This window comes from Pholcus phalangioides, unplaced genomic scaffold (genome assembly GCF_987345545.1).
Source record: "Pholcus phalangioides strain wild (caught in Gottingen) unplaced genomic scaffold, Ppha-v1.0 ptg000001l_1, whole genome shotgun sequence".
Taxonomy (NCBI): domain Eukaryota; kingdom Metazoa; phylum Arthropoda; class Arachnida; order Araneae; family Pholcidae; genus Pholcus; species Pholcus phalangioides.
The window spans coordinates 7770285-7787175 of record NW_028301594.1 but is presented as its reverse complement, the minus strand read 5'-3'; the positions used below and the strand labels follow the sequence as shown (position 1 = coordinate 7787175).

The window sequence follows — 16891 nt, the reverse complement described above, 5'->3', positions numbered from 1 at the left end:
ATTATTTTCTTACTTTTTTCTGAGAAAAAGTGTAAAAAAATTATAAATAATTTTTATGTTTCTAATGAATTCCTATTTAATCCCTTTTTTTTCCCTCCATTACATTGTGAAGCTCATTAATGATTTGGGATTAGTGATAGTCTAAAAGCTTATATGCTATTACATATACATAATATTTCTGTTAAATGTGTTTCATTGTCTCTTAATCTATAATTCCCTTTTGTTTTTTCTCTCTTATTAGTTTTACAAAATAATTTTTCTTACCAATATTTATCTGGAAATAGAAAAAAAATGAAATACAAAAATTGCAACTAGCCATACAGTATGCTAAAATTTTCATATTCATTGGTATCAAGGCCGTGGGAAATTTTTACATTCCATCTTTTTTTTTTACTATTCAAAATTTATGGAAATATCAAGACTATACGGATGCTATGGTATCTGTTCAACATAGTTATAGTTTTTCTATATATCGTCACCTTATAATGAAAACCTCATGCATCAATTTTTTTGAAAATGACTTTTTGACAGTTTTAGATTAAGAACATGTATTGCCTATTACAGCTTTTAAAAAAAATCTATAACAATCTGCTCTCTATAGAGAGCAGAGAAAAAATTAACCTCTTTTGTGTATTATTCAATGGGACACCCCCCATCCTTTTTTTGCTCTTCCTGTAAAGTTGAGAATGTTTGATGTATTAGGTTTTCATTGTAAGGTGAGGATATATCCATTCATATTAACCAAGTTTTTGCTAGTGGTTATTTCCATTTAAGTTTTCTTGGTTAACACTGACTCGAATAAATGCATAAATAATTAACTTTTGTTACTGTAATTTTTGTCCATTTGTGCTGACAGCATTTCTCAATTGTACTTCGGTTTCAAAAATTTATAAATTTATAACTCTAAAACAGTGAATCATTGAAGAAAAATGAAAACTAGAACATTTTGTTTTTAAAGAAAAATAAATTTTCACAGTTTTTAATACTGGAAGTTGGTAGTTAATCTTGCTAATAACTTTTGTTGTGGAAGTAAAGTTTCCCTGTGCTTAAATGCCACAATCCACCAATTCAATAAACTTTTTCCATCAGGAGTTTAATTTATAAATAAAAAAATTTTTAAGCTAAGGAAAATGATTCGATCAGAAAGTTCTTGCTTTTTCTCATAATCTATTTTTTGCTATAGGAAAAGATGAAGATCTTCTTGTAGGGGATTTGCATATCATTGTCCATAGGTTGCATGGCTTGACCAGGCCATCGGGTAATCATATTTATTTATTTAAATCTTTAATGTTTTGTGATATCTATCAAAACTGCCAATATTGTCTTTGTCATTAATGCTGGTATGCATAAGTTGTTTCAAAAAGCTTTTTTTTTTTGCAGATGTCTACCTTTGTTTTGAAGTTGATTCTTATGGTCATTTTTTCAATAAAGTAAAAACAAAGATTTGCGCCAACACATTGGAACCTGTTTTTGAGCAGGTCAGTAGAGAAATGTCTTTGGTGGTTGTTTTTTTTTTCTTCTGAAATATATTATTTCTTATTTATTTACATAAGTTACAAATATAATCATAAAATTAAAATCGCACCGTTAGTGATTGATATGTGTAGTGGACTTGGACAATAAAAATAATAATTTGAAACATGTTAGAACAATCAATTTCATTGGTGTCATTTATTTTACTGAGCCACAAAAACGTCCACTTGGACTTTTCTTTTTTTTCACATTTATTTCCAAATTTCAAAATAATAATAGCCAGGAATTTTTATAGCCACGGTTTACTGTCATTCACATGGGGGTTTTTTTTTAATCTATGCCAACATTTGTTTTTCAGTCACCTCATTGGACATTTTGTCTGTTGTGGCCTTTGTATTTGTATTCTTGAGATTTGGCTTATGGATCCCATAAAGGCTGTGAGCTCACACTTGAGGGCTCATGGATCAGTCATATGCTAATATATATTTTTAATATTTTTACATCTTTTGGAAGATCAATATGGAGGAGAGGGGTCCTATTTAACCAGTCATATAGTCAATTAATATCTTTTTTTTTTTCCTTTTTTTAGGTTATAAGCTAATTAACATTTTTTTATGAATACATTGAAACTGAATCCACATCATGCTTTTTGCTGTTTTTCAAAATTATCAACAGAAACAAATTTAATAATTGAAGTAATAATTAGTTTTATAAATTGTGCAGAAAAATAGCCTGACATGCTATCCCGTCATAATCAGATGTCTGGTTAAGGAGGTAAACATATGTCCCTTCCACCTATACATGAAAAATTAATGGTGTTTAAAAAAATAACCACTGAGTTACAATTAGGGTTTTTGTAAGCGGGAACTTGTCTCTGTTCTTGAGAATTTTTTCTTAACATTGTATTGTGAAATGAAGGAAAAATTACTCTTTCAACCAGCATCCTCAAGTAGAAATAAATGAAATACTTGTAATTGTTAAGAAGTTCATCTAATGCGCAATTTTTTTATTACTGTAAGCATATGCTATGCATAATAATGTGTTTTGTACCCTTATTATAAATTGTAACAGATAGAGAGGTTTTTACGCTTTGCATAATTCTTATATCAAAATATATTTCATATGGGCTGAACTTTATTGCTTATGGTGAGAAGTGTATGTTACATTATGAACTAGAGGTATGGTATGCTGAACTGCTTACTTTATCTGTCCTAGCCATGGTTGTCTCTTTACAGCTTTGTTTTTATTTAATAGTCATTTAATACTTATACAGTGAGACCTGTGTAAGACGACACTGTATGAGATGGAAACCTACCTTGAATGAAATCAAAAGATAGTTCCATTGATGTGTATTGCTCTGATGAGCACCTCCACAAAAGGGAAACATTTAGAAAACGGAATATTGTTTGTCTCTTGATGCTTCGTTTTGAGCAGTTTCCACTGTACTCATAGCCATGAAAGGTGATGAAGCTCAAGCTTGAGACCTTTTTCTTTATGCACTATAAATTTACTACAAAATTGATATAGGTGACTCACCAAAACTAAAGAAAAAATGGCTTTGAAGAGAAATGTATTGCTTTATTCTAAATTTTCTATGAACATTGAATGAAAAATACGTTTTCGAGAATTCTCTGGAAATACAATATTCGTAGAGGTTCCAGAATGTCAGGAATTTGCAAATTGTAGTTGAAATTTATGTGACAGGTCAAGAACCTTTTTGATAATTAATAATACAGTGAAACCTCCATACAATGATACTCTGTGGACCAAGAAAGGTTATTGTTGTAGAGGGATTTTAGTTATATTGAGAGGCAGCAGTTTAACATTGTGGTATAGACATTTCCAAACAAGACTTGAAGAAATGTTGTTTTAGAGAGATTTTTATTGTTACATCGAGTATCATTGCAGCAAGTTTTCACCATAATTTAAATGATTTTAATTGTTATACTGATTTTTGTTATAGGATTTCATCATTGATTTGGAAGGATCGCAAACTTTAAGGATACTGTGTTATGAAAATCTTCCAAACGAAGGTGCTGTTCTCAGAGGCAAAGGTGCATTAGAGCTGAGCCGGTCGTGGCTGACTGATAATATCCAAGAAAAGTCTGTCAGCCTGCAAGATGTGAGTAGTTTCAATGTTCATGCTGAAGTTTTCTTTGTTGCAAAGAACTAATGATCTGTAATTTCCTGTGCATCATCCACAGATGCCAACTTTAACGAGGAAAATTTTCATTGTATGGTCTACTGCAGCATATAATCCACATGTGATTTTACGCTGGAAAATATGATATATAATATGTTCAAACAGAAATTTAAATCAATTTTTCAATGTTTTATAGTTGTTTTTTGTTGCTTCAATTGTAGAATGTTTTGAAGTGAAAATTATAATTACATGCATGATTAGTTTTCTTGCTTTTGTTCAGCCAAAATAATGTACATTTCCTAAAATGATATCATGCAATAAATACTGATGAAATGTCCAAGTAATTTGTGTAAATTAGCAAAACATTTATTTTTTTTATTACAAAATGTGACCAAACACAAGTTATATATATGTGGTAGATCCCTTACACATACATTATACACTGAAGAGCCAAAAAAACTGGTTCACCTGCCTAATATCGTGTAAGGCCCCCCGCGAGCCCGCAGAAGTGCCGCAATACGACGTGGCATGGACTCGGCTAATGTCTGAAGTAGCACTGGAGGTAATTGACACCATGAATCCTGCAGGGCTGTCCCTAAATCCGTGGGAGTAAGAGGGGGTGGAGATCTCTTCTGAACAGCACATTGCAAGGCATCCGAGATATGTTCAATAATGTTCATGTCTGGAGATTTAGGTGGCCAGCGGAAGTGTCTAAAATCAGAAGAGTGTTCCTGGAGCCACTTTGTAGCAATTCTGGACGTGTGGGGTGTCGCATTGTCCTGCTGAAATTGTCCAAGTCCGTCGGAATGCACAATGGACATGAATGGGTGCAGGTGATCAGACAGAATGCTTACGTACCTGTCATTTGTCAGAGTCGTATCTAGACTTATCAGGGGTCCCATATCACGCCAACTGTACACGCCCCATACCATCACAGAGCCTCCACCAGCTTGAAAAGTCTCCTGTTGACATGTAGGGTCCATGTATTCATGAGGTTGTCTCCATACACGTCCATCAGCTCGAAGCAATTGGAACCGAGACTCGTCAGACCAGGCAACATGTTTCCAGTCCTCAACAGTCCAATGTCTGTGTTGTCGGGCCGAGGCAAGGCGTAAAGCTTTGTGTCGTGCAGTCATCACACGAGTGGGCCTTCGACTCCAAAAGCCCATATCAATGATGTTTCGTTGAATGGTTCGCACACTGACACTTGTTGATGGCCCAGCATTGAAATCTGCAGCAATTTGCGGAAGAGTTGCACGTCTGTCATGTTTAATGATTCTCGTCAGTCGTCGTTGGTCCCGTTCTTGCATGATCTTTTTCCGGCCGCAGCGATGTCGTAGATTTAATTTTTTACCGGATTCCCAATATTCATAGTACACTCGTGAAATGGTTGTATGTGAAAATCCAAATTTCATCGCTACCTCGGAGCTGCTATGTCCCATCTCTCGTGCGCCGACTATAACACCACGTTCAAACTCACTTAAATCTCGATAACCTGCCATTGTAGCAGCAGTAACCAATCTAACAACTATGCCAGACACTTGGTTTGTTATATAGGCGTTGCCGACCGCATCGCCGTACTCTGATTGGTTCCATATATCTTTATTTGCATACGCATGCCTGTACCAGTTTTTTTGGCTCTTCAGTTTATTATCAAGAATAAATTTTGTGGGTCCTTTCTTTCTTAACCTTTTGTAATTATTACTATAGTCAAAGTTTTCTACAGTTAAATTACATGAAATTACTTTTTTAATGAATTTTTGTTTGCTATCTGTGAATTAAAGATAACTGCTTTACAATTTCTAGTTGATGTTAACCGTAAGTCTGAAATACGAACCACCTGAACTATCTTTGAGGAGAATTCCATCATCAAAGTCTGGGGGTGTTTTTGGTGTCAAAGTCCAGCAAGTGTGCAAGTATGCTTTTCCATTTAATTATAATTATATGTGTGTAACGTGTCTTTTTTTCCTAAATTTATAGTACCATAATAAGTAATAAGAATCTGATACCTTGAATATGACAGTCAGCAAAATAATTATCTATTACCCTTTCTCTCTGTCTCTCTGAAGCCTCTTCCAATTCTTCTATCCCTTTAGGAATGCAGGTGTATATCACTACTTGTCATACTCTAAAAGTTTCTATGTCATTGCTGACATCTCATACATTGAGGATAAGCTTTTCTTTTTTTCATTACACAATTTTCTTCAAGACATTGTCTTAGACTACGGGTACTACCAAACTTATGCAGTCTCTAACATCAGTTTCCAATATGCGCATGATAACTCATCTTTTCTAGGATTTTTTAGATTGTGGTTGATTTTTAAAAACTGCTCACATAAATCTTCATTGCAATGTTTTCATCCTTTGACCTTCTACTTCTCACTCATTGTTAGTACCTGATGCAAACACTATAAAGATCCAAGGATAGAGGCAAACAACAAGAAAAACTACTGATCCCAACTTGTTTCAACATGCTATAGGTAGAAATGAATTATCTTTTGGTGGCACAATACTATTGAAAGGCCAACCTGTGTAGACCCAAAATTGCAAAAAGGAACCATAGCTAAACGCGTTTCGGAACTATATGACATCATCAGTAGCAAAGAAAGAATAGTAAAAATACTCCTTATAGCGGAAGTTACTCACAGTTGTAAACAAAGAGTCCGATTCAAAAGGAACCGGCAATAAGAGCAAAGGAGGAGGAAAGAAAAGAAAAATGGCAGAGCCAATCACAAACGAAAACGTGATAGTGATGCTGATGGTGGAAAAGTAATTATTGTGGGAACTGTTGCCAGATTTTTGAAAAGGGTGGTGTGCTAGTTAGGTGGTCATTGACAAACTGGTTTGAGTTTTTGTTGAAGTGGAATGATTTGAAGAAGTCCAAGTCAAACAGTGAGGGGTATTTTTGAATAATTTTGGCAGAAGAAAAGTCAAATATATGGTCAAAGGACCAGCAATGTTGGGCCATGTGTGAGCGGCTAAATTCTTGGTGGTTTACGTATCTTTTGTGCTCGTTTAAACAGTATTTTAGGGCACATTTAGTTATATCTATATATGATATTCCGCATCGCCATGAAATGCTGTAGATGCCCCAGTTGTTGAGTTGGTCAATGGAATCTTTTAGTTTAAGTGTGTTACACACTATAGGTGTTGTTTTCAGAGTATATATGTTACGGCAAAAATCTGAAGTCGGACCAGTTTGCGAGTTCAGCAAGAGTTTTTGGCCAGCAAGTTTGTGAACTGGCCTATTTCAAGGTTTGGCCATAACATTTATACAGCAAAACCTGTCTTTAATGGAACCTGTGTTAAGCAGAAACCTGTCTTCAACAGAAAAAATTATGGTCCCGTGATTTCAATGCCAAAATATACATGTAAAAACCTGGATTAAATGCAACCTGTCTAATGCAGAAGCGGAAAGGAAAATTTTACCCTTTAGCAAAAAATTTTCTCATCACAAACACTGAGTATTTGGCAACCAATAGTCCAAAGGATCATACAAAATATTAAGATGTTCCACTGAAATTTTTTACACAATCTATGCTTGCAAATGTGAATTTTACATATCCTTCCTTAGATTAGCAAAAATCATTTCTGCACTTGATACTGCAGTTTTGATAAGCCATATGTAGTAAAGCAGTTGCTCTCTGAAATTGTGACAAAATATTTCGGAAAAGTAGGTTTTTCCACGGGAGAAATCATTGTAAGTGTTGGATTTCCAAATGATGTGCAAGACTTACAAAATTGTATGCGAGCTGTGTGCAATCCATGATTGCAAGGCTGGAATTAATTAAGAGGTAACTAGGCAGGTGCACTCGCACAAGGCCCACTTGGATTGGGGGGGGGGCAGAATAGGCCTAAATGCAAATTTTTGCACTGATGGCAAAATTCAAAGGGTGGCAAATTTTAGATGGGAAATATAAAATCATCTGTTATAAAATCATTGAATTTTACTATGATTATGATTTTTTTTCCATCAGATGTGGTAGGCGCGGCAAAATCATGTTGCTTTTTCCCTCACAAAAATCCTAGTTACAGTCCTGATGCTGAGGATTATATAAACACAGACGATAATGTGCAAACCCCCTTGACATGACAGATATTGACACCCCTAATTAAAAAATTTTCAGAAAGTTATAAAAAGAACGTAAATATAGTTATTTTAGAATAAAAACAGTGTAGGTAAGAATTTTATACAGATACTGCCAAAACCTAAATTTTTCTCTGAGAGGCTTCTCCCGGCCTGCCATTAAAGTGAATGTGGGGTGGCAACTCAGATATGGTGCAGGTATTTCAATTCACTGGATGTGCAACCAAAGGGCCATTCAGCTTCAACTAAATAAAACAAATTCTATTGACAAGATTGTTTCTTGCATAATTTTTGGATGTGTTTCAGACTTGCATGATGTTCCTTTAAGGGGACACAGGACTGTTGAACCTTCAAAAAATTACTTTATATGTATATGTGTGTTTTTATTTTTTACAGGTTCAATGAGGTTTGGGTAAAAAAATAAGCAAACTCAAAATTTTTACATGAAAAGTAAAGTCAAAAACCCAATGATGTTTATGTTAGTACAACATCTATTTTAATTCAGCAATTAGGGCATAGAATTCAAAGCTTTATACAAAAAATTATTCCCCCATTTTTTAATCAGGGGAACCCTAGTGCACATTATAATGCACTGGAAATACTTAGTGCAGTTCAGCTCAGTGCTAAGTTCAACTCCCTATATTTTTCTGAAATTTTTCCCATGCACAAAATCTAGAAATAGAGCAGCTTTCTTTCTGCATTGTTGAATTTTCCGAGTTGAATCTAAGTTTGGTCGGCTGAAGTTGGTTTTCTGTGGTTCCCAACTTCAAGGCGCAAATGCGAGCCGATCTCCCCGTTAAAAAGTCTCGCCACAGAGAGCAACAGTCCTACAACGGTAAATCATTCAACCATAACACTTCACTCATAGTTAGAAAATTTGGGGGCAGATGACAGCACTACACATAACAAGCATTACACCGAAACAAACTTTACGTCAGGTTGCACTACACGTACACGCACATTCCCGCATGCACCGATTCGTTGGGGGGTTCCGCGGGGGGGGGGTTGCATGTGGGGTGTAGCAGTAGTAGGTAGGGACTCCAAAAAAAAATGGGTTGGGGATCCATGATGTTCTTAAGTCAGCCACCTCGTTGGGCAATTTGCCTGTTGTGGCGTTGTATTTGTATTTGTATTTGTATTTGTTTGAGTCTATATTCATCCCAAAGATCTTCTATACTTTTAATTGTAAACTTTACTGCACATCAGCAACATGCATACCATACCAGGTTACTTCAATATCATTGAAGTTATGTAAAGAAAAAATAAAATTCAAATTTTGTGATTTAAATCAATGATTTTTTTTTTTTAAATCAAGTGATTTAAATCAAGCTGATTTTAAATCATATCTTGAATAATAGGATAGAGCTGATAGGATGCAGGGGATATTTTTATTTATATACAATTTTTTCCCGAATTTTATTGCTAACTTTTATGTAATACATCATGCACGCTTACCTTAGAACTTAGAGACACCTTCTCCTGGAAGCCATCTTGAAAAAAAACTGAATTCAACTTTATGTGCTTCTCTTGGGGAACTCCCCAAAGTTCACATTGGACATGTTTCTAACTCAAAACATCCACAATCCTTCAAGAGGGGTTGAACCACAAATGAGTTTGTGATTTTTTATATGATTTCTATAAATCAAAGATTTCATTTTTATTATAATTTAAATTTTATGTTTTGAAATATTACAATGCACAAAATTTAGTTCCAAACCAGATTTTTTTCCTACTAGAAACTTTTTAATTCTTTCTCTGTTTAAAGGAAAGAGAAATCCCTGGTCCCTTTCATTATAATAAGCTGTATAAGAGAAGTTGAAAAACGTGGAATGCACGAAATTGGAATCTATAGAGTATCTGGTTCAGCATCTGACATTCAGAGGCTCAAAAAAAGTTTTGAAACAAGTAAGTGTTGTTTTTCTTCTAAAGTTTTCATAACAATCTAGTAATTTAATTTCAAAATACTTAAGCAGTTAAATGAAGTAAATCTGTATGTCTTAATTGTAATGCTTTTAGTATATTTTTACTATATGTGTAGTTTTCTGATTTCTGTGATGTTTCAGATGTTTACGAGGCTGAGCAGCTGATGAAAGAAGTAGACATTCATTCTGTGACTGGATTGTTCAAAATGTACCTTAGAGAATTGCCAGAGGCTCTTTTTACTGATGCTCTCTATCAAAAGTTGTTTTATGCTTTCAGTAAGTCAAATTTTTATTAGTATTATCTCGAATTTAATTCAGAATTACATTCTATAAAAATAATAAACATTCAAGTAAAGTTTATATTTAATAAAGGCATTAAAAATATAAGTATGAGTGTCATCTGAAAACTTTCTGGGGAATCAAATTTACAAAAGATGAATAAATCCAGATTTTGATGGGAAAAGTTTCATGTTAGCATTTAAACCTTTGAGAAAAAGTATATTACACTAAAAGTCTATAACAGCAGGATGGGTATAAATAGGAGCATCCTGTTCCTACCGTCCCATATCTACAGGACCTCTTCAGTCGCTGCATCGCCTGTGAGAGATACTAGACAGCACTGTAATAAGCATCCACCTAGCTAAATGAAATTCTCACAGAGACCTCAAAAAATTACTTGTAGATGGTAAGTCTCCTGAATTTTCTGGGGAGTTCCTGAATTTTTATTCCATATCCTGAACATTCAAAAAATTCTCATATTTCCAGAATCTTCCAAGTAATTGTAAAAAATTCCTACCTTGAGAAGAAAAAGTTATTCCCAAAGAATTTACTGGGAAAAAGTATGTTGTGTGGCCTGTGGTCCCCCATCAAAATGACACTGCATGCATACTTTAAATTGGTACTATTGCATCAAATCACGAATAAATGTTTCATTGTGGCAAGGAAAAAAATTTGACAAACAGCCAGCTTTGGATTGTTGAGATGACTTCGACTTAATGAGACTCATGGTCGTCGATGGCATGTGTGTTCTCTTTTTTTTTACCCTATGATGATTTTTTTCACTAATGTAATTTGATTTGAGTATAGTAATGGCAAGTAATTTTTCCCACTGTTTAGTGATGATTAGTGAATTTGTGTTAATTGCTGAGGACTCGCACAATCAGAGCTGGAACTTGAGGGGGCAAAGAGGGCAACTGCCCCAGGTAGCAGTTTTAAGTGAAAACAAAGAACACCCTCATAAAATTATTGAATTATAAAAGTTGTGGGAGGTGGGGCGCGCAAAAATCCTAGTTATGGCCTGAGTACAATGTCACATTTTTCCAAAGAAAAAATCCCTGAAGTTGTATTTCATTCATTAAGTATCTCTACTTGGTTTTTCAAAACTCTTTTCTTATATTTGTTTTTGTGCAGAATTCGGATCCGTGTGAAAATCTCCCTAATTCTCATTCTCCGATGGTGGTGGCTATGAGATGCTGTAAATATTTTTGATAGCTCATTCATACTCATCTGTTGGTGGATACTAATTTTAGGCAGTACCACAGTTAAAATAAGTGTAAAATTAAATTCAGTTTTTCCATCAGGACTGAGGAAGATATACTTGTTAGATTTAACTATGATATAATTTTATTTTCTTAAATTTTAACAATATAGCAAACTGACTTAATAAAATACATGTTTTAAATGAGTTATAATTTTGTGTGATGTGGAATCAGATGCAGAATTAGTGGATTTTTTCTTAATTATTTAATTTTCACTAATAATTTCACTTTCAATAATTTCTACCAGGCTCAAATGATCAAGAAGGCAAAAAGAAGATTCTTCTCCAACTTTTTAGTGAGCTTCCTGAAATAAATCAGAAAATTATTGAGTATCTTTTGGATCATATGATAAGGTTTGTCGAAATCTTTTTTAAAATTAATCAGTGAAATTACCGCTGGGATAGCATACTGATTAAAGCTACCATGTCTGTAATCAGTTAGCTTGAAAGTATAAGTCACAGTCTACTCATATGCAGTGTTCATAAGCATAAAATGAGGCTTATAAGAATTAAAAATTATATGCATTTCATATTATTTGAATATTTTCAGTTGAGTTTGCTCATAATGTGTTTAAGTTTCAAATTTGTAAACCACCATGAAGGCTCAGCTACATTGCTGAATAAAAATGTTTTTATGTACATTGAAACCTGTCTTGAACAGAATCAAAAGATAGTTGTTTTGATGGTTAGTGCTTTGTTGCACACCTTTATAAATCAGCAATCTGAAATTAAATATTATTTCAGTCTCGACATATTTTTTCATACAGGTTCCACTCTAAATCATTGATTTGGCCTAGGAAGAATATTTTTTTAGCCCATTCATGCCCCCCCCCTAGGTTGGGATCTTTCGTGAATCCTAGGCCAGATTTTTCACGAGCCCCTTCTAGAGTAAATTTATAATGTGGAAAAATAAAAATGATGATAGTGGTCCTGGAGCCCTGTTAACCCTACCCATGTGGGGCAATGAGCTCATCTGGATGTAATCTATACTGTTGTGTTTGGGAAGGAGGTAATAGCATTTCATATGTCAACTCAGGATTCTCAGTAACCTGGAAAGTCAGAGAAAATGTAAAATATTTGGCGAAAGTCAGGGTAAATATTCTGTAACGGAGGGAAATGAACTCTAAAAACAAAAATTTGAAATTTGTAAAAAGGTTAATGTAAAATTTTGAATTATATTTATTTTTTCCAGTTTTAGTCAGGGAAATTTTTAAGGTTTAGTTAAAGAATTGATCAAACAGATTTTGCTGGGAACCCCTGTAATTTTTAATGCTCATATGTAAAACACACATTATTGCTGTCTGAATTAGAAAAAAAAAATGTTTTTGTTTCCTTATTTTTAATAACTTGTTTTATAGTCTTAAAATAAGTTTCAATATTCTGCTAGTATACATTTTACTCAACTCCGTTAATTTTATAACTATTATGATTATGATTTTTAATTATAGCTATGATTGATTTTCATCATTCATTTTTATCTTGTGTTATAACAGGATAAATCAACACGAGTCTTCAAACAAAATGTCGCTGCATAATTTAGCAACTGTATTCGGGCCAACTGTTCTAAGACCAGGCAGTCGTTCTTCAAGCTCTTCTGCTGCGGATCTACTCACAGCTGGAACTGTGGATGTCATGGCTCAAGCTGGCATCTTCTATTTTTTCTTGAGGCGGCGAGCTGCAGGCCTGCCTTTAAAACCAGAAGTGCAAAATTAACTGTTTATGTATTAGTATTTCATGGTCACCAGTTTAAATTAGACATGTTTTTAGATTTATTAAAAACTCTGACACTAAGAGTGCAAATTTTTTAAGGATAAAAAAGAAAGTATAAATTTTTTTTATATAATATATTAGTCTGTGAAAGCATAGACTCATTCCATAGAGAGCTTTTGGACATTTTGATTAGGTATTTATTTATGAATGTGTATGTATTTGTATCTTTTTCTTTTTGCATTTGCAGTATAAATAATGTCCATGATTGAAAAGAGTGTATATAAGTACATCATTTTAATTTGTATAACACCAGACTAAGTACATTAATGAGAGGTCTCAAACTTGTAAATAACTTTTCATGCTTTCGATATTCATTACCCTATCAGAAAACAGAAAAGATCTTTATGATTGTGAAATGAAACAATTTTTTTCACAAAAAGCAAAGAAAAAACACATTTGTTCATGTGCGTTCAAAATTATTGAGATTTCTCAATTGAAATACTCTACATGAGTGTGAATTAGAAATCATGTTTAAGGTCTTCTCTTGATACATCATAAATTTCTGTGTTTTAATAGTAGTAAAAGTTTATGCACTTATAGGATATATATATGTATATTTTTTTTTTTTGAGTGGCAGCTTATGTGAATCGTAAAAAGTTATGTATAGTCCAGATTTTGGATATATAAATAATTTTATGATAATCCCTGTGATGTACAGTGTACATGAGTTTTGCAATTTAATTGTTCAGTTAGTCATATCTTTTTTTAGCCTTATGAAGAAAAATAGTTGCAGGGCAAACTTGTAATTTTTCGCCCATCAGTAGTAGTCATTGCTTGCTAATCAAAAGCAAAAGTGTAATTATTTTTATTTTATTGTTGAATAAACAACTCCCTAATGTGCCATTTGTGTGTACATATAATTTTTTTAATATTTTTAATTCTATTGATATTGTAACTTCCTTTCCCTTAGTATGTTTTTTCTCATTTTTTCCCTCATTAAATGTAATAAAATGTCTGGAATTTTGGCTTCTTTTTTATCTATGTAAATATTTTGAACATTTCCATTATTCTTTGCATTTCATAAAAGTTCAATGCATTTTATCTCATTTTAACCATGGATGCAGAAACTTTTTTAGCTTGCTGACCATATTTTTCAATGTGTTACTCTATGGGTGATGTAACAGCTAAATTCATTCTTCAAGGGTCAGACATGAATCAAAACCATTGATAATATCAATTAAAACATGTTTTTATCTGTGCAGTCTTTTCTGCATCATTTTTTCCCAAATGTTTACATACTCCATGTCTCCTATCATGTTTTAAAATTGTGAAATGCAGTAAAACCCTGTTATACCACCGAATTGGAGCTATTACGAGCACTGGCCACATCTCTCATTATTTTATTGCAGAAAATGAAATTTACTTTTATGCTGCAGTTAGGTTATAATATGGAAGTAGATGATTTCACACAACATCTGCTATGCAACAGAGTTCTATTACATTTTTTTATTTGCTTTTATGCAGTACGAAATTTTCAAATGGCCTGTAGGTCAAAGTTTGTGCACCACCATTTATAGTCATACCAACGGATATGAAACTATTTGAATGGCTTCATTAATGTATCAGTATCTTTGGGAACAATATAATGTCAGAGCTTCTTTGTAGCATTTATTATATTATATACACATATATATACACTGCATATATACATATTTGTATTTAAATGTTTTGTATTTAATTTTTTTTATATAAAGTTTTTCATAGAACAGAAAGATTGCTCTTAGCAAAGCATATAGCAATACCTGTTTACTTTATTCAAATGACATGGTGCTGTTTCACTTAACAAAGTCACTGAGTGTCTTAACTAATATATGTGTAAGCTGTATTTCTATGTTTATTATATCACATAATTGTAGCATGTTTGTATTCATTTGATTTTTACAAGTTGTTGCTTGTTTTATGTATTGATTAATAACTTCAATTTGTACAATGACTTTTCGGCATTTCAAACTTGTAAGAAGTTGTTAAAAAAGTTCTCATTTTCATAGAGGAGAGATTCAGTTTAAGCAGAGATTTTTTAAGACAAGTTAAGAGATTCAGTTTTTCTTGTAATAGCCTATTTTAATATATTTTGAATTATGGAATTTGAATTTCATTCAAAAAAAGGAAATATACAAATTTTGCTGGAAAAACTTTTACCTTACATCATGATTTAATTTCAATATGGTGTTTCATATTTAAAAAAATGAATTATAAAAAATACCAGAATACATTCACAAATGTTTCTTTTCTGAGGTCAAAAATAATGTCCATTGACCTTGGTCCATAGATGAAATATTGGAAATTGATAACTTTTTTCAAGTTTGCAAAGTTAATGATATTAAGTTTTTGTTTCAAAATACTTAAATGTTTGGAAGTAAAAGTATATTTTTGAAATGTTTACATCATTATTCTTTGTCTGCATTTATTAGTTCAGAGATTTAGCAGGGGACCAAAAAAATTCCATTTTCATTCATTATATCTTCATTATTTTTAAGCCATTTTTACTATTGCTGGGCTTGAATCTATGTAATTATTACAATGGAAAAAAAAATGCAAAAGTATTTTCCAATAAATGTTTGTTTGTAGAATATAAGAGACAGTGGTCATGTCGAAACATTTTTTCCTGAAAAGGTACAGCTCTTTTTCCGAGAAATGCTGTGCATCTTTGTGTGTGTGTGTTTTATATGCTACCGTCATTATAGATTAAATCATAGGAAAACCTATGATGATTTTGTTTATTTCCTGGTTTTGTTTAATGGTATTTCAATCAGAATTATGTGTTGAACACTCTCTTCATTATTTTACTCTGATGATAAAATTTGTGCCCAAGTAGCACAGTAAAACCTCCCTCATCCACCTAAGACCATGGGTCAGGCAGTCTGGAGCAGTAGGGTTCTCAACTGGTGCTCTGTGGCTGTTCAAGAAGAATAAAATAAATCAGTAAATTTGATGAGTATGAAAAGTCTATGGCTCGGTGAGTCAAAAAAGGTTGAGAACGCTTGATCTAGAGAAAATTTAGATAAAGAAGGGAGAGATCATAACCATCGCTCAATTGATTATGTATTTATTATTCATCAATAGTAGTAATCTACTTCATAGTGAAGTATTATCTTACGTATTGCTATTTAAAAATTAAGTTAGTAAATTACAATTTAAAAAAAAAAATTATTGACCCAATAAGGACGTACATACTGCAAGTTAATGTATATACATAATATAGAAACATTTTAAAATAATATCAAGTGTATAAGGAATATAGTTCTCTTTTAGGTCAGTTTATCAAAAGGTCCAGTTTTCAGAGGGCTGCATAAAAGAGAATATCTGCTATGTGTTGAGGCACAATCTGTTATCTTGTGAATGATAATTTCATTGGATTAATTATTTTCATTGATGGATATTCCTACTAAAAGGATAGAGCCTTAAATTTTAAAAATATTTCATTCATATGATGATTATACTCTATAATGCACTTGAATTTGTTTGTTCTGTACGATTAGTGATAATATTGCTGTTTAAACTGAGTACCATAAACTCCCAACTATCTGGCTTAATGTGGTGGGAGGGCAAACTAGATAGGCCAAAGTTCTATAAACACTTGCTTCTTATTGGACCACAAAGAAGTCGGATTTGCCAGAGTTGAAGAGAGTATAAATGCTTGCTTGCTGGTCCCCCCACCCCAATACCTTTGGAAATACCTTATTTAAAACCGAACCTGCTCTCATTCATATTTTCCAATTTCTTAGGACAGACCAGTAGAGAAAACAGTGGATGACAACTCTGCACTCATCAGTGGTACTCTTTCCTCTGATGAGTGTCCTACCCAAAATATATGTGCTGGCCTGCCAGCGAAACATCTGGTGACCACTCTCTGTGGAAAAATTTGATATTTTCAATTATACAAGTTCTCCTTTTTCTTTGTTGGGTCAGGCAAAACCGGTAGATATCGGATGTTTTGCAAAAAAATATCGTGCGAACAA

The 16891-nt window shown here is 33.0% G+C and overlaps 1 protein-coding gene across 1 annotated transcript in view; it reads left to right on the top strand.

The window, feature by feature from the left end:
* RhoGAP1A (Rho GTPase activating protein at 1A) overlaps positions 1-16891 on the top strand; it is a 36528-nt gene extending 19637 nt beyond the window's left edge. Inside the window, exons 16-23 of the mRNA XM_089248026.1 lie at positions 1184-1258; positions 1381-1478; positions 3437-3595; positions 5423-5532; positions 9469-9608; positions 9767-9901; positions 11411-11516; positions 12656-16891. Of these exons, the coding sequence (XP_089104152.1) occupies positions 1184-1258; positions 1381-1478; positions 3437-3595; positions 5423-5532; positions 9469-9608; positions 9767-9901; positions 11411-11516; positions 12656-12875 (1043 nt within the window). The 3' untranslated portion in view covers positions 12876-16891. The remainder of the gene's footprint in view (positions 1-1183; positions 1259-1380; positions 1479-3436; positions 3596-5422; positions 5533-9468; positions 9609-9766; positions 9902-11410; positions 11517-12655) is intronic.